The 27,542-nt window shown below is 42.1% G+C and overlaps 2 protein-coding genes across 2 annotated transcripts; one reads left to right on the top strand and one right to left on the bottom strand.

Moving 5' to 3' along the window:
• The first annotated feature begins 1,151 nt into the window (after positions 1–1,151).
• smox (spermine oxidase) lies at positions 1,152–6,233 on the top strand. Its single transcript, XM_061273517.1, has 6 exons — positions 1,152–1,359; positions 1,887–2,113; positions 3,520–3,693; positions 3,813–4,509; positions 5,361–5,521; positions 5,694–6,233. Exons 1-6 carry the CDS (start codon positions 1,152–1,154, stop codon positions 5,844–5,846), a joined length of 1,620 nt encoding a protein of 539 aa, XP_061129501.1. The 3' UTR covers positions 5,847–6,233.
• A 443-nt stretch (positions 6,234–6,676) lies between these two features.
• On the bottom strand, positions 6,677–25,764 carry fbxo41 (F-box protein 41). The gene is made up of 14 exons (XM_061275466.1): positions 25,667–25,764; positions 18,940–19,676; positions 18,621–18,850; positions 15,724–15,928; positions 14,630–14,703; positions 13,055–13,443; positions 11,510–11,748; positions 11,118–11,233; positions 10,853–11,005; positions 10,667–10,762; positions 10,462–10,580; positions 10,233–10,391; positions 9,998–10,113; positions 6,677–9,622 (listed from the first exon to the last, which is right to left on the bottom strand). The coding sequence occupies exons 2-14, from the start codon at positions 19,486–19,488 to the stop codon at positions 9,560–9,562; spliced, it is 2,508 nt and encodes an 835-aa protein (XP_061131450.1). The 5' UTR covers positions 19,489–19,676; positions 25,667–25,764; the 3' UTR covers positions 6,677–9,559.
• Positions 25,765–27,542: the final 1,778 nt, after the last annotated feature.

Genomic DNA, 27,542 nt, shown 5'->3' with positions numbered 1-27,542 from the left:
GTACCCCCCCACCCTCCTTACACCACCTCACCCTGAGCTCCCGATCCACCCAAGGCCAGCCCACACATTAATCTGCCGTGATGGTGTAAAGAGTGCGGCGGCAGTATTAACCAAGCACGAAATTACAAGCGAGAGGTTGCTTTTGGTTCTGTCAGCTTCACTCATTACCGAATATACATTCTTCAAACAGATTAGCATCTCTTTTTCAGTTCAGTAAAATAAATTACCCGGTCGGTCCAAGTTTGACCAACATAAAATTCCCGAGGATTACGTATGTCTCATTTGGGTTTGAGACCCAGCACGACTGAACCATCCCAAAGAAGTATTTTCGTAATTAGATTGCGTAATTACGTCAAAGTACAGTTTGTGACCTGTGGAGGCAGTAGTGAGTCTGGCACCACAATCCAACTGGGGAGCTGGATGATGGGACACAGTATATCCAATCTCCAACCCCCCCCCATTTACGTCTACAGATTCAGGAAAAAAAAGCCTTTAAAATTTAAGTAAAGCAGCAGCAAATGTTTTGTCAATATATCTCCTCAACCATTTGTTTCGTCTACTACTTTGGCACCCTCTTCCTCTTCTGGCACCAACTGATAAGTTTCCGTTTAAAATATCCACAAGTCTGGAGCAAAAAGCCAAAGCAAAATTACCAAATAGCTTCATTTAATTGCATTATTCTTTCCATAAAAACGACCACCGCTCAATAAATCCATGCGGCGGCTGACCCACATCCCGGTAGATGGTAACAGCGCCATATCACGTGTTCAGATAAACATGGTTAACACATATGTGCTCTTGTTGCCGCCCATATGAAAATAATGTCAAATAGGTGCTTCTGCAAATTTACGCGGTGTGACTCTCAACTCAGTCAGCTCGTGTTCAGCCCGCACCTTGCATGCTAATGAGTCAGTCTCGCGTCTTGAAAAGAGAAACATTTGATTTTCATTCTTGCTGTGTTGTCTTTCAATTCAAATGGAAATTCTAACCGAACCCCTTTTGAACTCCTCATACTCAAAGTCTGACTTGTCATCAGATTGCGAAAACCAGATGACGCGATTGCGGACGGCACTTACCTTGTGACTCAAGCTGAGTCAAAACTTTTCTTCATCCTTTCCATACAGCCCAAATTGCAGAGGAGCTTGGACGGCATGCAAAGTTGTGAAATCTCCTCAGACGGCGCTGATGATCCCCTTAGTAGCGGCCTGCGCACTCCTCGGCAGCCTCGAGTAGTCGTGATCGGCGCTGGCTTGGCCGGACTCGCTGCAACCAAGGTCTTGCTCAAGAGGGGCTTCACTGATGTCACAGTCCTCGAAGCCCTAGACCACATCGGCGGGAGAGTTCAAAGTATTAAGCACGGTGAGAAAAAACAAATATGGCTCCATACTGACAAAAGGCAGATCTTGTCTAACCAATTAATGTTGGTATCGGTATCGGTGCTGACATCAGGCTTATTTCACCGTGTAGGTACTGGCAATGTCAAAATGTGGCCCACCAGTCAATAGAAATTTGAAGATTAGAACATCGTCATTAATTTTATGCAAATTTTAAATTTTGGGGGCAAACCTTTGGTATCAAAAGTATTAGTGGTATCAGTTCTTGGTATCGGTGACTACTCAAGAACAATTGCTAAAATATCCAATAAAGTATCTATCTATCTTAGAATAAAGTAGTATTGAGTACCGCTAATATTTACTGCATATACTTTATTGATTTGTTCTTGCTTCATAGCAGAAACACAATTTTGTTGCAAAAGCAAATAACTTCAGTCGAGCCTCGGGCGACATTAAATCTGTCTGGAACACTATACTGTAAATGGATGAGGTCTGATCGGCGTTAGCGTCTCTCTCTCTCCCCAAAAATTATTGCTGCGTTTTGTCTTGCAGGCGAAACAGCTTTGGAGTTAGGAGCCACGTGGATCCACGGCGGCACCGGGAACCCGGTGTACCACTTGGCCGAGGACAACGGGCTGCTGGAGCACACCGCGGATGGCGAGACGAGCGTCGGGCGCATCAGCTTGTACAGCAAGAACGGTGTCGCGCACTATCTGACCAATGTTGGCAAGAGGATCCCCAAAGACCTCGTGGAGGAGTTCAGTGATCTCTACAATGAGGTCAGAGAACCCAAGTTCTTGGAATCATACCTAAACGTTGAATCGTTAAGTCGGTTTATGTCATCGACGCTTGCCTAAATAGTAACATCTCCCCTGCTGCCACGTTAAAAGCATTTGGTCGGAAGATTTTATTCACACACTGAATTGACATCATTTGGAGTCTCATGCATTTCAGTCGACGCATGCGTTTGAAAGCACAGGTCGGGAAGAAATCAAATGAATGAACATACAAAAACAGTACAAGGAAATTTTAGCTGTAATAAGTTCAACTGGTGATAGAGACTTAATTGCGAATCATGAAACAAACGATCGACGATTCTAAGGCAATTAAAATTGTTCCTTTTGTGTTCTCCTTCCACAGTGCGACAATAGATCAAAATAAAAAACAGCTACTGGAGCACCAATACAGCACAAGCCAACGCTTAATGCACCCCCCCCCCCCCCACCACAGTGCCCTCACAAAAACATTGAACAATGCACATTTGTTTTTACCGTTACCAAGCTGATCGCTCCACCGATAAACACACGCCATGGCGCAAGTTATCATATCTTGTCCCTGCCCCAAATATCTAATAAAAGCCCAATTTTACATCTTTGTCTTGCTTGCGGAACAAGGCCTAAATGACAGTCAAGGCTTTGTTTTTCACAAATAATAGAGCCCTTCTTTCTGCATCATGGGTGCGGGTGTACTACACATCTGGGAAAACAGTGACACAAATATCACAACCACACACACTACGCTTTCTTTGTTGACATTTTGCCCTTAGCGCTGGTCTATTTTCTTAGCAAACATCACACACTAAACCATCAAAATGAGATTATAACAGATTACCAGGCTGTCAACATGGACTGGCGTTATTTTTTTTTTTTTTGGGCTTCAAGCATGTTTGGAAAGCCATAAAAAAACATTACAAATAAGTGCCGATGTCAGCACAGCAGTATTTTTGTCAGACATACTATTTCCGTGCTAGTCATTACAAAAATAAAAAAGTCAGAGTTGACCTTTCTGTCCAACTCTGCCTTCATCACAACATTGTTCTAAACTTCCCCGAGTTACAAGGGCAAGAGACATAAATGGGTGTGATCCTCGGCCAAGATTCAATCTGGTCTGGGCAAGTACAAGCGGAACTCGTAATCAAGCAGGAAAACAAAACTGTCAATTCCAATGAAAGCTCAACTTCTGTAAAATAGTCTCGATCTATTCTATCACAAAAAACTTTCAAAAGGGGTGTGTAGACTTTTCAAATCCACTATGTCAGCTGTGAGTGACTCCAGTTCACCAGTGGAGGCCCGGCTCGAGGGACAGAAGATAATCTGGGTTCACTTCTGTGGTTGTCTTCCTTGTTTGACCTCTGTACATCTTTCTTCCTCTTTTTGCAAAGTGATGACTCTCTGTCTCGCTTTAGGTGTACGAGCAGACTCAGGAATTCTTCCAACACGGGAAGCCCGTCGGCGCCGAAAGCCAGAACAGCGTTGGCATCTATACGCGAGATGTCGTGCGCAAGCGGATTACAATGGACCCAGATGATTCCGAAAGCACCAAGAAGCTCAAACTGTCCATGCTTCAGCAGTACCTCAAGGTTTGCACACATGGAAATGTGGCCTCACCACAACTTGTCATTTCTCAAAGCTAGTATTTCTTTTCTTTTAATAACTTCCTACCATGCACTAAGAAATGTTGTCAAATGTCTTTTTTTAGGTTGAAAGTTGCGAAAGCAGCTCTCCCAACATGGATGAGGTGTCTCTGAGCGAGTTTGGCGAGTGGACAGAGATCCCCGGCGCGCATTACATCATTCCCACAGGTTTCAATAAGATCGTGACGCTCCTGTCCAGGGACATCCCCCTTCACACCATCTGCCTCAACAAACCAGTCCGCTGCATCCACTGGAACTACTCGGCCCAGCGGGACGACACAAACCGGAACAACAACCACAATCGAAAGACCCTCGACGCCGGGCACCCCGTTTGCGTGGAGTGCGAAGACGAAGAGTGGATAATGGCCGACCACGTGATCGTGACGGTTTCCTTAGGTTTGTTAAAGCACAACCACGAGGCCATGTTCTCACCTTCTCTACCTGAGGACAAAGTGTTAGCCATTGAGAAGCTGGGCATCAGCACCACAGATAAGATTTTCTTGGAGTACGCCGAGCCGTTCTGGAGTCCCGAGTGTAACAGCATTCAGTTTGTGTGGGAAGACGAGGCCCAGCTTGAGCAGATGACCTACCCCGAGGAGCTGTGGTATAAGAAGATCTGTAGCTTCGACGTGCTCTACCCTCCGGAACGCTACGGCTACATGCTGAGCGGCTGGATCTGTGGCGAGGAGGCTCTCTGTATGGAGCGCTGCGATGATGAAACTGTAGCCGAGACGTGCACAGAGCTACTCAGGCACTTTACAGGTCAGAAAAGCCCATTAGCATTTGTTGTTGGGTGAGTCCTTGACCGAAAATGAATCTTACTGCTGTCAAAATATTTACATTCTTGATGGAGTCATCTCATTTGCACAACCTACATGGAACTGGAAACACGGAACGTTCTGTTGATTGTTGACCGTAAGCAAAAATATTGTCTAACAGGTTTGGGTAAAGAACTTCAAAATGTAAAATGCATGTTGCAGAAAATGACCTGCATTTTCCATCCCGAGCTCCAACATTTAAGAAATATTTGTCCTGGGTCCCAAAATGTACACTAGGTAGCAGGTCTCAAGAGTAAGCTCTTTTAAAATGTTGTTGATGAAGGTGCCATTGTGCTCTTTCCAAGCATAGGTTTTTTTTTCCCGCTAAGAATTCTTTTTCCAGAATCATACCATGCCTTGTTGCTAAAAAGTAATCATACGTGTAAGCACACTGGCTCAAATTATTGGCTGAAATTACTTTTAGTGAACAGAAAGTTGAAAAAATAATGAACTAGCTTACCAGATGAGTTAAGGTGGTGTTATGGGTACACCTTTGGCGAGCAAAGCCTTCTTTGACATGTGGTCTGCCATTTCTACATGTAACTGAAACAAAATGGCCGACTCAAAGAGATGACACAGGTGATAATGGAGTAACACGCGTTCTGATAGGCTGAGAGCAAAGAAAGAGGAACTACTCAACACCTGTCATTAATTAGCTCACCTAAGTTTTTTTTTTTTTTTTTAACTTCTCTTCCTAGTCAAGCTCAATAGTGAGCATATACCAGCGCCAGGAGAGATTGACTAATTGATTTTAATCAATACATTTTTGATGATGCTAATAGTCTTTATCTTCAGGGAACCCTGACATTCCAAAGCCCCGCCGTATCCTGCGTTCCTCCTGGGGTAGCAACCAATACTTTCGAGGCTCCTACTCCTATACCAGGGTAGGCTCCAGTGGCGGAGACTTTGAGAGGCTAGCCATGCCACTGCCTTCCGCTAACAGCACCAAGGCTCCGGTAACAGTTGCTAACTTGTTGACATTCTTTTTTATTTTATTTTTGTAAGTTTTGTTAGAAAACATTGCACTGAGAACATGTCATGGAAAAACAACAACTCGGCATTAAAATACTATTTGTCACACTCACACGGATGTCATCTTAGCACTAAATCTCTCATTTATTTGCACAGGCCCTGCAGCTCTTGTTTGCTGGCGAGGCTACCCACCGCAAATACTATTCCACTACCCATGGTGCATTGTTGTCCGGACAGCGAGAGGCCTACCGTTTGGTGGAGATGTATCAGGACTGGCAAGCTGCTGACACCACAAAGCCTAAAATGTAAAAAAAAAAAAAGACAAAACAGGTGTGGACAGGGGGGAAAAACAACAACAAAACTTCTTACAGCTTAATTTATAGTCTTATAAATATATATATGGTGGGCATTATTACTTTTGGTAATATTTTTACTCTAATGTAGATACAAATCCTGCTACGTTGTATGTCAGGTGAAATGCTCGAAGGTTGCCAATGGTGCTATGTCAAAAACGATACTTCTTAATACCCAGAAACTATCATCTAATGTCTTTAATAACAGCAACCATGATTTAACTTGATTTTTTAATGTAAGTGCCTTCTGTACCCTAATGTTTGTTTATATAATGTGTGTGTATGGATATAAAAACTAAGAGGTTTTCAACCAATTAAAAGCTTTTATTATCATCTCACAAAATCGTTGTGTCATTATTGTCAAATTATTTTTGGTCATGAATCAACACGCACCGGAAACAAGAAAAAGTGTTGGCAGCTAAAATTGATGGAGATTGGCACAAACTTTGATCGAAAAGTACACTTCTCACTTATTACCATCTTGATACGAGGTAGTATTTCCAATTTTATCATTTTTTTGGGAGAAATCATTGAGCGTTTACCTACCCTTGCGGCGCATCAATATAGCCACGCCCACTTCCATGAGATTTCTGACGGCCCTATAGCACCCCCTAGGCCCGATGCAGTGTCATCGCTGCTTTTAAGACCAATCATGTCCATACAGTTAGCCTGGAAATCTGGAAAAAAAAAATCATCACGGGTACTTCAAAATATCAATTTGGCTTTTTGCCACCAAGATGAGCTCAAATAAATTTCGGAATAAACTCCATATTTTAAAGCGGGTTTATTGATGACAACAAATGAGAAATAAAACCATCTATTGCAGTTATCATCAGTTTTGATACCGTCAAGACTTTTTTTTTTTTTTTTTTGCAATCTTGGATGGACTTTGCAACACACGTACACACGCGCACTCACTTAATCACCCAGATAAGTGTTGAGGTAATATGCAAAATACGCTTCAGAATAACAGGCAGAGTACAATCGTTCATACATGAGGCCCAAGTATGTACAGTTTGTACAATTTGACAATAAGGTTAATGCGTGACGGTGACATTTGGTTCATCAGTTAAATAAATAAAAAAATGCAGAAAAAGTGGATTTATCTAGCACCTGCTATTGGTGGAAAATCTTCAGCAGGCCTTACTCTGTATATGCAAATATCATCAATTGGCAATGAATTGAAAAAGCATTTGGCAATCAATGAAAAATGCCAATGTGTATTATGACTAAGTACTCAATGGGCTGATGATCATTCAAAGAAAAGTGCATTTCATTGTGTCCAATACAAAGAAACAGCCCGACATTTAAAAACAACACTCTTCATAAACATCTGTAATATATTTGTATATATACTATGTCTCTATATTTTCTCTCACTATAGTGCAACAACAGTCAACTAAAAAGAAATGTTGTCAAACCGCAAGCAATTGAAGCTGTTGAACGTCACATTTCTTGCCACAGTAGCAGAACATTTAAAAGGCAACTTAATGATGCTTCAACACAAACATGCCAACATTATACATGTTTTTTTCCCTAAATATATATACATCTATAGAAATAAATAGCGGCGTTAGCAACTTCATCTTCTTTAAATAATTTCCACCTCTATGTGAATGGTGCACATTTAATATAAAGTATCTAAGACACAATTTGAACACAACTGTTTTACATCATATAATTCTCTTATGTCACGCAACTTGAGAATGCTCGCACAATGTAAACAATCAGCGTCTTCCACTAGCTGCTGATCAAATGTTGATGCTTTTCTTTTCTTCCCTCCCATATTTCTTTTTTTAGGGGGCGGGGCATACATTTTATGTACAAAGTAGCCAACAACAAAGGCAGGATTGTCAAAAATGTCAAATGTATTGTGTCCCTAAACATTTTTTCCAGACTAGCATTGATTAAATACTAAAAAAATAAACTGGGGCACAAGCAACATGAATTCTTTGAAGCCATTCTGATATTTGGCAAAATAAAATTCTAAAAACCGATTAATCGGCTGATATAAAATAACTTTTCGGGTCATACAGCGAAAATATCATTTACAGACTCAACATCCTCAAGAACCCCTAAAACAAAACATAAAATCCCTGAAAGTGTTGAAATGCTTAAAAAGGAAGGTCGTGATTGAATGATTGGTTGTCCTCTGCGAGTCACAAAGCGGGCGTGTGAGCTAGAAAACAAAAGTCGAATGCACTTGCTGTCAGAAGCTTTTGCCCCAAGACGAGCTTCTATACGTAACTTCATATTGCACGTTGCACAAATCCATGAAATACGACGGATGTGGCGGCAGAGGAGAATTTGACTTTTGGTTCTATAGACGGATTTAAGTATTGCTAGCTACTCCTGCTCCTCAAAATTTGTCAGTTTTCCACTGCATGGTACTCGGCTCCAAAAAAAATCTCAATTTGGTGTTAGTACCTTTCCACTGGTAAAAGCAGACACAACCAGGTTTTCATATCATCACTCTAAAATAAAGGTCGTTTTTTTTTTTCCAGGAAACACAAGGAACAGAACTAATACTGATGATGCAGTTTGTTTAAAAAGGCGCTTTTGTGTGAACGCTGAGAGAAACATTCACACATTCAAACATCCAGTTTTTTTTCTTTTGCTAAATACAAAATGGCCATCCATCTTTTTTTTTTTTTTTTAAATTCATGTCGTCATTAGCTAACTTAGAGGCTAAATACTTCTTGCCAATCACAGGATGTTATGCAAGTGCACGGCAAAGGATTAATACATCCTTAAACACACTTGATTGGTTGTTTTTCTTCAGGCGCTGTTAAAAAAAACAAATTGAATAAATTAGATTAAATATTAGATTATACTACTTCAATATTTGTATGAAACCCCCATCTGTGTTGTTAATATAAAACAAGCCGGTAAAATGGTAGGCGCGGCGTCAACCGGGTGTTTATTCATGTGCGGCATGGATCGCAGAATCTTCCGGCACCTGCAGTCGAGGCCGACCAAATTCTGAAGTGTGATTGATGGACATGAAATATTCCCACCTCAATGGCACGTCGGATTTAAAAAAAAGAAGAAAAAAATCTCACCGCAACGAGGGCAGACACAAATGGCACCGCTTTGGAGATGAAGATGGTTCTCTCAGTTTGCCTGACATTTTTAAAACCGTCAGGAACAAAAAAAACATCATGAAAGCAAAAGATGATAGAAGAAATACACGAGTGCCAAACCAGGAAGTAGGCAAGCACGCTTCTTGTGCAGGAAGTTGAAGCTGCAAGTTTCAATTCAGTCTCAAGGCTCGGGCCTTAAATCTTACCTCAAGTGGAAAGTTTAATGTGACCCTTGGCTCCACAGCAAGCAGTCCGGTGACCCTGCTCCGAGTGTTTCCACAATGAGATTCCGCTCTGAGACAACACCTTGATCCAAAAAGCAAGGAATCTTTTTTTTTTTTTTAGTGTCATCAGGAGACCGCCATGAGACCGCATCAAGTCATCACAGCAGTTCAGCAGATGACTTTGCCCGCAACAAGCGTCTCCTTATGCATGAATGAGCCTCAATACGGGTTCATCAAGGCGGCTCAGTGTTACGTCTGTTCACACACTCATACACACGTACGCACGCACGCACAGAGCAGCGTCGTTTTGACTTGAATGGTTTTCGGCGGTGACGTCTCAACATAATCGCCGTGAAATGATGCTAGCACAGACTGTCTGCTTTCACGTGGAGGATTTTGGAGAAGCCGGGTCTTTTCTTCAAAGCCTGTAAGAGAGACAAGGAGTATTTATTTAAAAGAAAAATCTGGATCCCAGCATCAGGTGAAATCGAATTTGTTGTTTTGTTGCATTGCACTCTGGACTGTGTGTAGTCAGGAGTAAAAATAAATGCAACTGTTAGTCATCAGATGTGCAGCAGTTGTGCAGGTGGGTGCAGAGCACAGTCAATAAATGGAAGATTTAAAGTCCAGGAGGAGAGGGGGTTCTAAATTTGACACACCACCCTGAAGAGTGAACAAAATTCTGCCAAACGTTGTTGGTTCAACTAAAAGCATTGTCAAGGGCTACCAGAATGTACCCCCATGAAACATCTCCGGGCATCTTCCAGAATATTCATCCAAGCGATTCTGTCAATTGTTACCTGGAGCTTGTTAACCATCTCATCAAATAGTTTCCTGGCTTCGGGGCTGTTGGGGTCTTCAAAGTAGTCTTCAATACCGATCTGCACCACGATGGACTTCAGGTTGCGGCACACACCTGCACGCAATGCAAGGAATGCTCATGAAGGGAATACTGATTATTATTTCATTTAATATCAGATCATAGCAAAATATGGATGGATGGATGGCCTCTTTTATATTTGCTTTCCAACTCACTGTTGAAATGAAGCAGAGCTTTGGGGGTGACAGGCGTGGAGGTAAGCACCAGCATCTCCAGGCCCTTCAAACCTTCCCTGCAGACCTCTGCTGCCACCTCCTGGTTGATTTCACTCACGTGATCCAACTCCAGCACTTGAAGGCGCATGCAGTTCCGTGCTGTATGAAGAGTAGAACATCATAAAGTGAGTTACCTCGGAGGTGCCCAAAATATATAATTGTCACTTACCCAGTGAGGCCAGGCCCTGAATGCCACATCCAGCCCCCCCCACACCGAGCGCACGGAGATGCGGCCAGCACCTCCCGATGGTCTGCAGGCATCTGTTGCTGAAACGAGCCGGCTGTTGACTGAAAGCGAAAAGAAAAAAAAAAAAAATCTGGTTAAGGCGTAATGTCGTAACCTAATTCGTTTTTCTTCTCAGTGCCATAATTACCAAGGGTGTAATGGTGCCACCTGCAGGGAGATAATGTCTCTGCACCCGGCCCCGAGGGCCCAGATAACTTCTTGTCCAACTGGGTCTGTGGCACTCCTGAAACATGCAGCAATAGACATTTTCTAAAATCTGAAGATCTTGTTGCAAAAAACGGTCGACCCTTGGAGCGACCCTACGAAGGCGGACCTGTAAGTGACGGCTTGCAGGGCTCGGCAGTAGCAGCTGGCCAGCCAGAGGGAGCGGTCGGTCAGCAGGTTAGGACAATGCGAGATCTTCAGGATGAGCAAATTACTTCCAGTAGCCTTCAGCAGCGCCTCCAATCCTTCCTCCAAACACCCTCTGACAGAAATACCAAGAAAAATGCAACTTTTATGTATTTCTGGTGGTGGATAAATATGTATTGAGCCCACAAAGTAATCAGCTTTTGAAATTTTGTTTTTCTGCAGCTCACCGTGTGCTTTTGAGGTACTCCTCTTTGGTTTCCTTCTTCCCGCGCTGACGCGGTTTGAGGTTCTGCAGGATGAGCGAGTGCGTCTGAGTGCACCACTGAGACAACGTTCCCAGCAACTAACACACAGAGAAGATTTGTCATGTTTGTGACTTCAGACCAATTCAAAATGACTTGAAATAAAACGGTTTCTTTGAATTACCGTAATTTTCGGACTATAAGTCGCGTTTTTGTTTTTCATCGTTTGGGTGGGGGGGGCGACTTATACTCAGGAGCGACTTGTATACATATATATTTTTTTTTTCACTCATTTTATGGCTGGTGCGACTTATACTCCGGTGCGACTTATAGTCCGAAAATTACGGTAGAACTCAAGAATTAAATAGACAACCAACCTTGGAGGAAATGCGCGCGTTCTCCAGCAAAACTCTGGTCCACACGGCCGGGTGGCGGGCCACGAACTTCCAGTCTCGGCAGACCTCGGCAGCTCTCAGCAGCGTTTTGGTATCCAAGTAGGTGAAGATGCAAAACAAACCGGCACGCATCTTCAGGATCTCGGGACTGATCACCTCGTTGGATTTGGACGGGCTCTTCTCGTGGCGACACGGTTTGCTGTAGACGCCTTCACTTCGACCTGTTGACAGATAAAAAGTCGGGGAAAAAAAATCAGAGACAATCAATTTTGATCGACATGTTTTCCCGATTTTATCGGTACACCGTGGAACCCGACCTGTCAAAACTCTCGCCTATTTTGTGCACTGAACGTAGCAAAAATAAATCAGACTTTGGGTTTTAAACATAGTGGGTGAGTCTTGGAATTTTTCTGACACACCTCGTTATTTTTAGTCCAGGCCTCTAATTGTCGTATTTGATTTGATTCAATTGGCCAATACGTTGCTTGCACCAGATTGAGCTGCATTTGTAACGGATGTACAGACACGGTAGATCTATATGTGTGTGAAGCTATTCATTTGCAGCTTTGCGTGTGTGCAGCTTGCGAAAAAGAGTGAAAATAAGCATTGATGGGAGGGAGATGGCTCGGGAGGTGACTCATCTTCATCTTCATCCAAGGCCGTCCGTCTGCTCCAAACCATCAGGCCTGTGAACCACTCTCGCTTTCCTCACGTATACACTGCGCCTACACTTACGACTGCAGAATGAACCCAAAAATAATTTATTTGTTAAGAAAAAAAAAACGTGCGTATGCGAATATAGATAATATCTGAGAAAACCATCTCCCGCTAAGGAACTACGTCAGAGGAACACCATGTCGAGTATGACATAAACGTTTGTCATATGGGGGTCCTTTCCATCCGGCAGCACATTTTGAGTCATGGTATTGCATTGGAAAGAGTATGAAACTCATCACAAAAAACGCTTCCTCTCAGTTGTTATGCTATGAATAAACCACTAGGTGGCACTGTGGCTTAAAGTAGGATAAAGTCATTTTTCCGGGAAGTCATAAATTTGATGGTTAAAAGAAAAAAAACAATAAAATAAATAGGAAATATTTTTTGAATTTTCACTCAAATTGGTTTTTATTTCGGTCTCACTTGTTTGTTTTTAAATTCAGGTAGTTTTAATGACTTTTTCGAGCGGTTTGTTGGGTTTTATTTCATTTTTTTTTTTAAATGCTTTGTTTTAATTTAGCATTTATGACATTTAGTATTAGCTCCACTTTTCTTTTATATTTGTAGAGTGTTGGGAAACGTTATTAAGATTTCGTAAAAAAATAAAGGAAACTACAATTCTGGAATGAGTGTTTAAGAATTCCTTCCGTCTTCTGTATGAATGCAGAACAATACTAAAATTAATAGATTTTCCGCAATAATTATAGTAAACTTAAGTTTCTTAGATTTATTTCTTAAGAATTTGTTTCCAACTAACAAAACAATTCCTTCAAATTTGAGCTGTTTTGCTAGTTTTGGTGACCTTGTTACCTGCGTTGGGTCGATATCCGGCCCTGCCGTGGTAAGGATAGGGGGCACTTGACTGCTGCTGCACTTCCGCCACCGCTCTCCTCTCCTGCTCCCACATGTCCACTTCGGACTCGGTTGTCCGAGAGCCCACGTCGGACACGTCTCCCTCCTCTCCCTCAGTGCTGTTCCTGTAAGGCCGCCGCTGCCAGTTCTGGATGGCCTGTTTGCGGAGCCCCCAGTTCCTGCCCCCTCCGCCGCATCCAGGGGAGCGCTCGTACGCTACTTCGTTCAGGCGGCACTGCATGTGGTAATACTGAGCCTCGGGGCACTCCTCCATGGGGTGCATCTCCACACTGTCGCTATCGTACCCGCCGGAACCCTGCGAGACCGACTTGATCCGACCCGATGCGCTGTAATGACAAGATCAATCGTGAGAATTGAATCCACGTGTCATCAGAGCTTTAATGCTACGCTGAGAACTAGCTTTCAATATGATGCAAGTCTCCTCAATTGAATTCACCGGACTGTTGTGGTGCTGCTGTTTTGGTTAGCAAATAATATCAAATGGGAGCTTCTGTTAATTACTTAAAGATGTGTAAAAAAAAAATAGCATCTATGAACTGAGATGATCACTTTTGTAAACACAAATGTCAACCTCGCACGGCTAATGATTGATCGTATACAAAAAAATAAAAATAGCAATCACATTGACGCAAGACAAGGCTTATGTTGGTTGTATAAATATCTGCTGAGGTCACAGAACAGTTGCACAGTTAGTCCAAGACGAGGAGCTCATCACTAAGACAGAAGGCTGATGGGCCCAACCGGGTGTCTCCATGACTAACTCCAGGCCGGGAAGTGTGTGACGTCCCAATAAGAAACATTTGCACCCCAACTGGCGGCTCAGTCGGACCTCACGCGGTGACTGGATGTCAATGTGTGAACTAACACAGTATTTTCCCAAGATATGCGTTTGTACAGTCACACTCTTAGCTCACAGAAGAAGACAGGTGTTCCTGAGATAGAGCGTGTATTTGTAAATGACAGATTGGCTTTCACTAGGGGAAAGTGATGTGCACTCATTTTGACGTTACATGAGCAGTCATTGAGCTCCTAGCCAATGTATATATGATATGTATACACTGAGAAGATCATTTGAAAAATTGAAAAAAAGAATTGTTACAAAATGGTCACAAATTGGTGAGAAGAAGGTAATACACTTGCAATTTGACATGCATAAAAGTCAAAATTGTAAGAATAAAGTTTTACATTACAAAAAAAGTAATTTTACAAAATGAATAAAGCATTATTTTAGGAGATCAAATGATCATCTTTGCACCAAACTGTAATTCTAACGTTGCAATTTATGTGGAGTGGGCTTGCAACTACGTGACAAATAATTGACACCTCACAGGCTCCGCCTTCTTTCTCTGATTGGTTCTTTTTCTTCAAACCTGCTAACTTCTTGTATGCCGGAGCTGGCAGAACGTATTTATCATGCCCTGAACTAACTGTACTTGTCCAATCATAATAACTCAACAAATATGTCAATCTATTATTTTTTGAAAATTAAAAAAAAAAACAGCTGCACCTTACCCCGTACTAGGGGAGGAGCGTCTTTCAGATGCTTGGTAGATGCCTCTTGTACTTCCAGAGATGCTGGAGTTTCTCTGCGGACACACATCAAGATGTCGATTTTTCCGAAAGACAAGAAAGTCTGAAGTTGTATGACTAATGTGGCAAAGTGTATTCTGCCGTGACCTGTGTTCACGCATGCTGGGCTGCGTGTGGGCGGGAGACACCTTTTATTCTCCTGCTGGGTCTTTAATTGCTTCCCAAGTGGCTAGAAGGCTTTAAATACATCTAAACATCATACCGAAGCCTCATTTGCAATTTTACGAGATTACATAACATAGGCTGCTCATGTCTTGTATTACAGCAGTAGTACAAATAAATATGCAAAATAACCAGAGCAAATCATTAATTGTGGCATTGATTTTTTTTAGCTTGACCTGAAGGTGGAGCACGAGTGCAGCGTTAAGAAAGCTTCATCACAAGATTTTTTTTTTTTTTAATAGTGTGAGCACAATCTGACCTTCACTTTCGCTTTGCCCTGAAGCTGTTTGTATGCTGCCGGAGCTTTTGGATTCAGATCTACTTTACAGTACACGAATGTGAGCGTCTGCCAACTGCCACGACACATAAAAACGTGCCCGCTCTAAATGTAAAATGCAGCCTGCCATTGGCTTTGCGCCCGCTATAAAAAGTAAGAAGGGTAAATGAAATCACTTTGCTTCCAGTCACTCAACTCAACCAGGTTTGACCGAGTTGAGTTTTCAGGTTATCAAATTGCTATAATCAATGGCAATCAATCACCGCCCCCCCCGCCCGACACCAAAATCATATCCTTGGAGAAGTAGCAAGAACTGGTTTCCACGGAAACGAACCCATCTGTGCAATAGAGCAGGTGGCCTCTCTCTCTCTGTTCCTCTCAAGCCCTCTCTTGCCGAGATTCTGGATGATGATCTGAATAAGTGACATGCTCGGCAGTTTCGTTTTAATCAATGTGGGATGAGATAAACAAGACTAGTTTATGTATCCCTGCCAATTCTGCCCTTTTTCCAGATCATTATTTTATTCTAATAACATACCATACATATGATGTGATGCCGGTGCAACGCTTTCCTTACCTGGCGTCCGTTGCCCTTGCCCTGGAGACTGCAGCGCCCTAAGCTTCCGTTGGGCGTGGTGCCGCAGCTACTGATGATTTGCAGCTGCTTCTCAGCACGGTCGGCACGGTCCAGCAGCTCCTCGATGAACTGCTGCAGGCGAACTTTGGCGTTGGCCTCGCGCGCCGCAGTCTCCTGCAGGAACTGGTCGATCTGGGCCACCTCCCTGTGAGACAAATAGAATATTTAACCCATTTTGTACGGTTTTGACGTGACAAACTATTATTATAAGTTGCATCACACAACCTGCGCCACAACTTAGACCCGTTTTTACCTGGTCTTAAGTCTGTTTCAAAAACAGAAACGGAACCTCAGAGTATGGCACATGCTGATTTTAAGGTGCTCTTATGCAAGAGTTTAACGTTTCTTGAAATTAGGGCGCTCTGGGCTAAAAATAATGCGCCATCAAGCTCAGATAACTTCTCTCATGTCGTTCTAAAACGACTCCCGGAGATCCACAGACACCAAGCATTTAATAATTGCTCAATTAGCTCGAACCCATCTACGTAAACGAGCAATGAGATCAACATGACAGTATGTAGAAGACTTTGACGTGGCAACAATTGGTGATTTGAATTTATGAATCTTTGTCTGCACTTCTTGACACAATGCGACTGCTTGCTTGTAAGACAAAGACCATTTTATCCATCTCAACTGTCTCCCCCATCTGCTATGTGCGGCTGGCACTCTGATTCAGAGCTCTTGCAAACAGATTTTAAAAATAGACCGGCCCGAATATTAGGCACGTTATACCGAGAGTCGCATAACACATGATCTTCGACGACAGTTTTGGTTCTGTTTGAAATAATGACGTACTGATGTTGACAGACTGAGCAGTAAAATCGACTCACACACAAACATGCTAACAGAGACATGCAAAACGCTACTCACAGTGTCGTCTGGAATAGTTCATAGTATTCCCAATTAAAATTAATGTTATGTATGGATAGTTATGGTGCAAAACTGTAAGTCCCAAGCGTCCCTTATTGACAAGTGAATATTTCTCTCATGAGATTTAAAACCGTGTTGAGTTCTTCCACGATATTTATAGCTAGCGCTTCATTTGCTGTCCTCTTGTCAGATCAAGCAGTGTAGACACCTCCATGTAACGGGCCTGAATAATAAAACATGTGAGCTTTTGAACGAGGGATTCTCTTTGAATGCTAATGAAGATCCTTTCACAGGTATCGCCGACGCTTTGCGCGAAGCCTCATCAATATTTGACGAATAAAGATGACTGAGCGAAAGAACCCAAATAAAAAATGCACGCGAAAAAACTCGCCAACTCGTAATTGACCCTCACGCTCAAAAATGAATTTTCCTGAACGGCTCAAATGTGTTTTGGATAAACTGTTTGAATTCATGCTCGAATTACTCCCCTGCTTTTATTTACCTCCAAGGCAGAAAATAATTCATCAGTCTTTAGTTGATTTGTCACAATTATGAATCCCGCCACCGCTCGGAGGACTTTGCTTAAGTGTCGTGTTGTCGCCTAGCAACTCTCATATTCTCGTCCTTCTCACCTCTGATGGTCCAACCGTGATTCTGTAAAAGCTTCATAACACGCGAGGACTTTTAAAAGGCCGTGTCTCCGTTAAGGAATGCTTAGTCATGGACTCAGTCGGACACGCACCGACGGTGATGCTCTTTTTCCATCTTTGCTTAGCTGTTCTGTACTTTAGAGTGTGAATGATCTCACTGTTTGACTGCCAACTTCTCCTCGGGGAGAAACAGAGAAATAGAGAGGCAGAACGAGAGAGAGAAGAAGAGAAAAAAAAAGGATATCCTGGTTTGACAGGCCTTTGATTATCTTCGAAAAGGCAGAATATATTGCTTTGGAGCTCATTAAGGTATGAGGGTGTACCTAATAAAATGATATTCAAATTAAAATAAAAAAAATATGGCTGCCGGCTACTTCTGCGAGAAGCTACCGTTTCAATCAATGACAATGTAATAAATTATTCTTTAGGATATTAGATAAGTAAATTTTCATTGGGATGATGGAATATCTTAAACGTATTTTTTTTACAATAAATAACTGTAGATTTTTAGTAAACAGAAGCTGATAATATGAAAATATGCGCATCTTTAATCTACCTCTTCCCTCATGTGAACATTTCTAATTTTACTATACACTCGTTTAATTAACGTTTGTTCTCTTTCTGGGCAACGTCGTAAATGCTTCACTGGCTCTTATTGAGTACAAAGAAAAAAAAAATCCTCATGCTGTATGAGAACTTCAAACATGTTTATCAAACTCATGTCCAGAAATAATTTCCATGGCCACACTGTGCGATTCATGTCCAAACAAGCCTTCTATTTACAGAACCTGAAAAATGAGCCAGCTCACGAAGTAGCTCAGTTTAAGACAAATGGACAAAAGTATCGGGACAGACATCCATAATGATGATACTCAAACCACCTGCAAAAAAAAACAGATTTGATTAGCAGCAATGCTATAATCCAAGTTGTTTTCAGTCAGCGGCAAAAAATAAAGAAACGGGCCTCAGTCTTCCAAAACTCTCGCCTGCAAATGGGATTTTTGCCGCATTCTCATTTCCCACGGTGAAAGAGGACACAGTCTAGAGCTGCAGAAAATCAATCCACTAATGAAGGCTGATAGAAAAAGAATTGGTTGGCACAGCAATACAAAAAGCAGCATTAACCAGAGAAGAATTATGATTTGGCGTCAAACCCCTACGTGATATGTTCAAAACCCTTCACAATGAGGTTGTAATTGAGATTCTTTGAGTCGGATTATTTTTTCAAAATGCGGTATATGTAGTTTATAATTAAGGAAGTGGGTTCTACTAAATGAAAACAAAGTCCGTTTGACTGTACCAAGCCTGTTCACTTACTGCTGCTTGTGGCTGAGCTCTGCTTCCTTGTTCACCAGGTCCTGTTTTAGGTTGGCCAGCATTTCCACCGAGACGTCCACCTGCCTGGACAGCTCCAAGGCCTTGTCCTCGAGTTCTTGCTTCTCCTGGCTGAGCCGCTCGCTCTCGTGCTTGGCCCGCTCCAGCTCGGAGCTCTTTCTCTCCAGCTCGGCCTGGAGACGGCCCACTCGGGCCGCTATTTTCTGCTCCACCTACAGGATGACAGATGTTGAAGTTGCGCTCTTGTCTATAGAAAACAGAAATTGGACGTAGTTTGTCCCCATCATCAAAATGGCCTTACCTCTTCAGACAGCTTCTCCATCCTCTCATCCAGGTCAAGACGTTCAAAGGCGCGTGCCTTCAACCTTGCCAAGCCTTCTTCATAAGCCGCCTCCACTGCACTGGCGGCCACGTTAGCTGCTACGGCCACGGCTGTATTGGGGTTCCCATAGGGGCCCGGGTCTGTGGATGTCATGGCCGTCTTCATCAAAATCTCCCCCAGAGGAAACTCCACATTGGGGATGTACCTGGCCGAAGTGTTGGAGCTCGCCGGCGTCAAACTCAAGTCGTCTACGCACGGAAGCTCTCGACAGGGGAAGCGGCGTTCTTTCAAAGCCGACGGCCGAAGCGGTTCAAAGGACTCGTTATTGTTGGGAGGCGGTAGGAGGGCTCCCTCTGTCACGAGGGGGAGCAGGGCGGCGGCGTCGCAAACGCTGTTGGACTTGGAGAGGACGTAGAGGGTCTCGTACGTGTGGTTGTACTCCAGGTGGGCGCGTAGGGATGAGAGGCTTCGGAAGCGCTTGTGCTCCCCACAGCGAGGACAGCGGTACGGCAGGTCCAGAGAGGCCATGCCGCGCGGGGTCCGCGGGGAGAATCGGACGGCGCTCACGCAACCGGACGGTGGCGCCGGCGGGTCAACGACCCATCGGATGCTCTCATGGTGACAACACTTGCAGTCGACCAAGCAGGCTGATGACAGATTTTAGAAGCTCACATAGTGGCAACTCCCACTTGGTCTTTTCACGCCATCATCATTGCCTAGATGAGAAGGAAACAAAAAAGCAGTTTGAGAAAATAGCTGATCAGTTAATTTTGGTATAATCTAATCTCGATGGTGGCCGTAATTCCAGTGTCGACCACTAGATGGCGACATACCAGGTAGTTTGAGATGGTATACATTTACAAAAAACAAAATCAGGAAGTAATAATAATAATAATAATAATAATAATGGTCCAGCACAGCTATATTTTTATTGATTTTTTTTACGTCATCCACTTTAATCCAGTTTTTATGTCTACAGAAAGCAACAAGTAAACAGTAGATTTATAATTTGCATCTTTGGTTATCATTAATAATACATGTGATTTTGAGGAAACTATGGAAACATGAAACCCTTGTTCCACTGGCCTACACTTGCAGTGACAATCTGTCATACATGCAAAAGTCCTCTAAGGACAACCGAGGGAAGCAACAGGAAATGGATCCATTACTGAGAGTGCTCCTGAACTCCAGTAAGCCTTCCTTTGCCTTCAACGACCTTAAGGCCTCGCTATAATCAAAACTCTCTAATCAAGCGCAGTGTTGATTAATAGGTCAAAGGCAGTCTTGAATTGCAAGCTACTCAAAAGGATTATGTACAAAGTAGCAGCTGTCTGCTCTTTCTTACCTTTAAAAATAATGCAAGCATTACCATGGGCACCATTTGAGGAACAATGGCAGGCCATGTATTTAGAAAAGGACTAACCCTAACCCCCAGTACCCAAACCTCAACAATGGAAATTCTAAAACTACTAATAACTATAGCCATCAAACTTTTTTTTTTTTTAGATGGCACAGCAGTCAGCTATGGCCTTGAGTCTGTCTCCCAGCCAGCGTGTGCCAGGAAATGTCACCTTCGTCAAGCCCAAATAAACAGGAAAGGCACGGAAGCGTTCCGAGCTTGGAACGCCTGAGAGACGCCTCCTGCAGGGGAAGATTCAGCTCTCGCAGCAGGATCGCGACGTGTGTCGAACCCAAAAAAATAAAAAAGGAAAATCCCTGCATTCACTCAACGGGGAAAAACAACATGTCAGTCATCAACCTTCTAACTAGATGTCACGAAACGATAAATGCTTGTGATGAGAGGAACTGCCTTTAAAAGGATCATGACAAAACAATCACTGTTGGCTTTTTACAAATTTACCAATATATATATTTTTTAAAGTTTAATTTCAAACAACTTGGAAATCAACCGGCGTCACGGCACCTTTTGTGTCCCCCTGTACTGTTATTCTGCCATCGCCATGTTACCATGACAGGGCGTCAAATATACTGCACCTCACTAATGGGGACGAGTAGCCTTCCACGTCTACTAAAAAGCTGCTTTATAAAAAGCCTGGTAAACATTCTCAGCACAACACAGTAGCACACAGCTCCTAATTTCAAGCGTAGTAATAAAAACCTTGTTAAATTAATACCTCATAACTGAACATTATTATCTTTATAAAGAACTAATTGCTACACAGAATGAATTGGATCTAATTAGAAGTGCAGGTGAGCGTTAAGCGGAATACGAATTAATTTGATCAAAAAAGCCGGGAAAGCCAGACTAAGGCTCTGAAAGATGGTAAAAAGTAAAAAAAAATAAAAATAAAATCACCAAAAAGAAGAGTTTGATTGACTTCCTAAGCTAAAGCCTCTTTTTCTACTACGCTTTCATAGTCTCTGTAGCAAGACGCTGCCCCTCATAGGCCAGTCTTGGTACTACGCCAGGCATGAGTAAGTACACACCATTTTCGGTAAAGATATGATTAGATCGTTAGATCTCTAGATTATTGTCTAAATAAGAAAGTAGTACTTTATTTTTCTTTTACCATTAGCGTCAGTGTTGGGTCCCAACAGAACAAACAGTAGAGGATTTTAAAAAGCAATAAAAAACGATAAAGATGTTATAAAGCACCGTCTACCTCACTTAAGTCCGCAAAAAGTTTGCTCCTGTGTGTCTGGGATTTTTTTGTTTTGCTTGCATGTGTGAGAAAAGGAACAAATCACGCCTGGCCTATGCCCAGCTTTATTTTTTTTCTTTAGCCAGCGATATTGCGACACTGTGGTCAAACAAGCAATGTGTTACCAGGCGCATAATAAAAAGTGCCAAGACTTGTGTTCTCAGAGGTGTGACACGACACTTAAGAAAAAGCACCTTTTCCACCCGCGCTATATTAACAGTCCAGGCTTGCGAGTAAATACAAGCGGCATTCACTTAAGAACTCGAGCATTTTGGCAGTGCAAGCCTTTGACATGTTTTACTCGAGTCTAAAGACATACAATATAACCTCAGGAGGGTTAGCCAGGAGCTCAACGAGGCCCGCGAGCTCCTACGTGAGCATGTCGAAGTGTTTTAGCACCGCTGAAGGTGAGGGGACTCCCGTGACAGGACAAGTTCACTACCTGAGGCTCGGCAACTGACAGCTAAGGGCACAGAAGAAGCACTTCGGTATTATTGCAATTCCGCTTTCTGACACAGAAAAAATATTGTAGAAGTCCATAAATGAAGGATGACAAAAAGAGCAGAACTAACTTGTAAACATGCTGGTTCATTGAGAGAGCCAAATCTATTTCTATTCATATTCTATAAAGCTTGTCCAATCGCTCTGCTAAACTGCATCCTCAGTGAGAGGGAGATATCGTGGTTAGAAGAAAAAAAAATTTGCTTAAGTCAAATATTTGCATGCAACACATATCGTGGTTAGAAGAAAGAAAAAAAAAAAAAACTCAGCTCAAGTCAAATATTTGCATGCAACACAGTCCCAGCAAAACAAATTGACCAAGCGACAGCTTTAAACTTAAAAATACTAGCACGTTAAGGTAACTTTGTGATTGCGTACAATATAAGCAATGAAAGAGTTAGTATACCATAATATGCCACCAATAGAAGTACCATTCGTAAAATTGTACAAGCTTAAACTTTCAATGCGTAATTGCCTACTTAAATGATCATGACTTGTGCCTGTTTTATTATTCTCACCATTAATATTATATTATTAGTACTGTTATTTACAAAAAGCATTTATTTATAATATATATGTAAAATAATCATTAGCCTTGATAATGATTAGCCTTTATGGTTATTATTAGAATAATAGTGTACACATGAGATATTTTGGAATTAAATCAGATATTATATTTAGTCTAATCGTACAATGCATACCTATATATTTATAAGTACATAACAAAAAATGAAAATACCCAAGATAGTTCATAAAATGGTGCTGACTCTTATCTGTCGTACAACCCGTACGAGTAAAAAAAAATATTTTAACGTCACTTCTTCCACACAACTAACATTTTCTCCTCAGGTCTACTATCTCCATCTGTTTGAATTTTTGGTTCAGAGAAGCCCCTTGCTTGGCTGTCAACTTTCTTTTTAAATTTAGCATTCTTAGTCCACTCACAGCACGGGGACGCTTTCTTCCTCTTCATTTGTTTTGACGTTGAGCAATAGTTTGAAAAGGTGCTACCCAGACCTCCGGGACTTTGTAATGTGTGACTTTTGTGCAACACCAGAAGAATACTAAAAGCAGCACTCACTGTGGTGCTACCGAATTGGTATTGGCAGCGAGATGAGGGGAATGATAGGACAGTGAGACTCAATGACTTCCTCCAATGGACGCTGATGGCTACACTCATAACAATCACTACACAGACACACACAGACACACACACCCTGCCTGCCCCCGTCTACTATTGATTGAGACAAGGATCTAAAGAAATAATTATACCCTCGCTTGCAAATAGCAACATGGCATAGAATGTAACCTAAAGTGACCTGGTGTTTCCACGGACCACATACGCACTGGCGGAGCTAGTGGGGGGGCTTGCGGGGGCACTACCCCCCCGACCCCAAACATGTATGGATCCTACAGGTGCTATACCAGTTAATAGACTTTTGAGTATTTTTTTTCTGGGATTTTTTTGTCATATTCTCCCGTAAGTGGCACAGTTTTTGTCAGAATTTTGTGAATGAATTTATGGCTTTTGTCAAAAAATAAAGGTCTGTAGACCACTTGCGATATTTTTAGATCACCACGGCCACCCTAGGAAAAATATCTTAGCGCCACTAGTGCACATAAGTCCTGCTCCAGACCAGCAGTTTACAATATCAAGTACTATACTAATATATTTTGTGTTTATGCTTTTTCAATAAGAAAAGCTGTCATTTTTCAAAGACACACAAAAAAAATGGCGACAAAGGCTCCAAGAAGGATTTGTGAAGCAAATGAGGCAGACAATGTCTGGTGAGATAAGTGGATGAATGTCTGAGGTCTTCTCATGTTCATCCCAAGCTTGAGAGGACGTGATATGCAAAATGTACACTATGCAAATGCTGCACATTGTTCAAATTCATGTTTGATTTTTACATCAAGTATTTCAACCTGGGATGGGAAATCATTTCAAGTACTGGACTTCTATTAGCAATTATTGACCGTAACCAAAACAATACCATTTTTCAGGGTATCAATTATGCACAGACTTTCACTATTCATGCACAATCCCCAGACAGTCCCCACTGCACATAAATCATTTTGAGGAAAATATTTTTCTGATGACTGGGTTAGACTGACCCACATATGGCTAGGGAACACTTTGGAACAATATCAGGAGACATTCCAATTGTGGGTCATTATTTCCTTGCCTGCTTTTGCAAAAGAGAAAGCGATTGAATACGTTGCATAAGTGACATTTTCATTCGTATTTTTCTAGGCATAGAGAATTTTAGACTGTGACAAAAGTTGACACCCTCAAAGGCCAGAATCATGAGCCACATCTTTGATTTGTAATGAACGCTTGAACGAACATCTTTGCACATGCAGCTCCAACAACGTGCCCATGGACTCGCACGATAAATACACAAAGCGCCAAAGTAAATTATAATGAAACTTGGATTATTATGACAGGGGGAAGAATCAGTATGACATATTTTGCCTATTAAAGCGTGTGTGTAGTATGTGTCGCGGTTGTTCACTGTCAAGTTATTAAAATGATGGACTTCATCTTAATGTCACACACGCAACTTAATGGATTTTCCCATACCACACACATGCACTCAAGTCAACCACGCTGGAGGATGTTCCATCCTATCTCAGCATCTTTTTGTTGTTTCTCCCTTTTCTACAACATACACACGAGTGCGCCGGTCTGATTTGTCACGCCTTGTAGTCACACCGAGTTTGCTAAACTATTCTTGCACTCTTCTTGCCTCAGAGTAAAGAGAGACATTTTTCTGGAGGGTGTTAAGTCAATAGGGCTGAGAAATTAGCATATTTTTCACAAATTAAAGCCTTCAATTAGAATTTATGAGTCAACTATACATTTAGAATGAAAGTTGGCTGTAAAAAGGATCTTAAATGTTTTTGTTAGCATATAATGCATTGTGAATAGTGTCTATAAAATTATCCAAAAGCACTAATGACACTTTTCCAATTAATTCGCAGTAATTCTCATGGGAACTTCCCATTTACAATGTTGGAAAAAATCTGATCTTGATTTATGGAAATTTACCAGAACCTTTCCACTTTCCCACCCCTTTGACATATGAAAAATATTCTGTGCTTTAAATTTGTGGCATGCACAAAGTCCGGCTTGTGGCCGTTGCATCTCGTGTAGCAACCTTCCAAGCAGGCCGAGCACAAGCTGCCCCATTGATCACCATCACACATGGCAGCCATGCAGGTAGGAAGGAACTGGCTGCATAACATCATGTGGGCGTGGACCAGCCCCAGCACATGACATTTTTGGAGCGTAAACGATCGAGGGGCCTGTTTGCTTGCAAAGGTGCGCGGACATGGGGTGCAGCTGCAGAAAAGAGCGCAACACCCCCCCCCCCCCTCATCTCCTCCTCCTTTTAGCTTCCCACCGCTAATATGGGGGGGACGTCAATTAGCCACACGGGAAGCGCCCATGACGCGATGGATCGGCCGCGCGCGCGCGCACAGGTGCATATACATTAAGGATAGGATAGGATTTGTTCTTAAAGAATGAAAAGACTCACCTAGCTGTGTGAATCTTCTCGTGCTCATTTTCCCTCCCTTTGCCGCTATACGGAGCAAGGAGGAAGCGCTCCAGCCCTCCTTGACGTCACAAGGCTGCTGCAGCAGAGAGAGAGAGAAAAAGGGAGAGGGAGATGAAGAGTAAGCCTGATGAGGAGAGGAAAAATAAACAAAAGAAAAAAATATATACATACTCCCTCCCCTCTTCTGAAAGTGCAAAATTAGGGTGTGCTGACCACAAATCTCATTATCAGCAAAATCATTTGCCAATAAATGATGTTAATAATTCCCTGGATGTGAAAGTCATTGATCCCTTCCTGCCTCCCTCCCCCCTAAAGCGTTTTGTATTGTGTCGTATTTTGACAAAATAAGCACTCTATAATATTATTATAATATTATATTTTTTTTTTTTTGCAGATTAAGCATACTGGAATAAATGAAGAAAAAAAAAATCCAATCTAAAAATACTACTGGAAGTGTGAAAACACATTTATTCGTGGCTGTTTTCTGAACGGTTTGTTCTAATTCAATGTTTCTGTATGTTTTAATTATACTGCATATAAAACACTGCATTTTTATTGTCACTATTATATAATTCATCATTTTTTAATATTGCACTTCATCTCGTGTAGCCCGTCCAAGTTGAGGCTGATAAGTGCATGTTGAACTATCTAGTGACGATGACCAATATATTAACTAATATTCCAATTAACAAGGCTGCTGAAAGCTAAACATACCATTTAAGGAGAATGAATAATTAATGCAAATGTACGAACGGAGACTTCTTTTGCAGCCAACAGTCCACTAGCCTTTTTTTCTGCGCAAATTCGCTTATGTTTGCACTCACTCAGTAAGCAATAAATTCAAACGAGAAGTCCAGGACTGGGCATTCTCTACTTAGTATATAAAAGTGGCCAGCAGAGGGCGACAGTACCGTTTGTAAAATGTGACTTATAAAGGATGGCGACAGCACGCGTTAAATCACCTTGAACATGTCAGCCATTCACACTCAGGCAAACGAGACTGAACTAGAGAGAGATGAATAGAAAGATATGTGGATTGACGGACGGATAGATGGATGGACACATAGAAATAGGAAGAAAAAGAGAGGAGAAGCAGAAAAAGAGGGATGATGTCTAAATATATAGTGCCAGATGAATACATAGATGGACGGTGAGATAGACAGACAGACAGACAGCAAGCCAGCCGCATGGACAGATGGCTGGACGAACAGACGACTACAAACGAAGGATGATAGAGAGCAGCATGCTGTTGTGCCACTTGTGTTAATATTCAAACGCACTTACAGTATCCAACATCCCCCCCCCTCAATTCTCTTGAGCTTTTAATCAATTCGTTTCCACCTTTTTCCAGAGCAAGTGATTGCAAGCAGCCTTTATAAAGCGCATTAAGGTGTCAAACGGGCCCTAATTCATCACCCCACAGTGAGTGTCGAATTATTCTTGCCAAAATGTCAACATTCCCTTGCTCCTTTGCCAGTTGCCATAACCCCTTCCTGATTTTTAAGGTTAAAAAAAAAAAAAAAGAGCTCTTTAAAATGGCAACACGGTGACGGGGATGGAAAACATTAATAAGTTTCACCATTAGTTCGATGTGTTTCAAACTGTCTATTTGTGAATGAATTAAAAAATAAAATAAAAAAAGCCTAATCAGGAAACTATAGGTGCTGGGGTTTTGGTTAGCAACAGTGTATAAATGGGCTCAGCAGGGAAATCCCTGATGTGAGTCTGAGCTGAGATAGTTATTGTCCCATTCAGTTGACCTGATGAGAGGTTAATTATATTAGGCAGTCAGTGCAAAGCAGGCCTAAATCTTTTTTTTTTTTTTGTTACCCTTCAATTTGTGCAAAAAAGAAAA

This window comes from Syngnathus typhle, linkage group LG3 (assembly GCF_033458585.1).
Source record: "Syngnathus typhle isolate RoL2023-S1 ecotype Sweden linkage group LG3, RoL_Styp_1.0, whole genome shotgun sequence".
Taxonomy (NCBI): domain Eukaryota; kingdom Metazoa; phylum Chordata; class Actinopteri; order Syngnathiformes; family Syngnathidae; genus Syngnathus; species Syngnathus typhle.
This window is presented reverse-complemented; position numbering and strand designations above follow the sequence as displayed.

Excerpts from the sequence above, each read along its gene's own strand:
- smox (XM_061273517.1), top strand. The coding sequence starts at position 1,152 with ATGCAAAGTTGTGAAATCTCCTCAGACGGCGCTGATGATCCCCTTAGT. Across the intron at positions 3,694-3,812 it reads TGCTTCAGCAGTACCTCAAG|GTTGAAAGTTGCGAAAGCAG; the intron begins GTTTGCACACAT and ends GTCTTTTTTTAG. Across the intron at positions 4,510-5,360 it reads GCTACTCAGGCACTTTACAG|GGAACCCTGACATTCCAAAG; the intron begins GTCAGAAAAGCC and ends CTTTATCTTCAG.
- fbxo41 (XM_061275466.1), bottom strand. The coding sequence starts at position 19,488 with ATGGCCTCTCTGGACCTGCCGTACCGCTGTCCTCGCTGTGGGGAGCAC. Across the intron at positions 14,704-15,723 it reads GCAAGGGCAACGGACGCCAG|AGAAACTCCAGCATCTCTGG; the intron begins GTAAGGAAAGCG and ends GTGTGTCCGCAG. Across the intron at positions 11,006-11,117 it reads GAGTACCTCAAAAGCACACG|AGGGTGTTTGGAGGAAGGAT; the intron begins GTGAGCTGCAGA and ends TATTTCTGTCAG.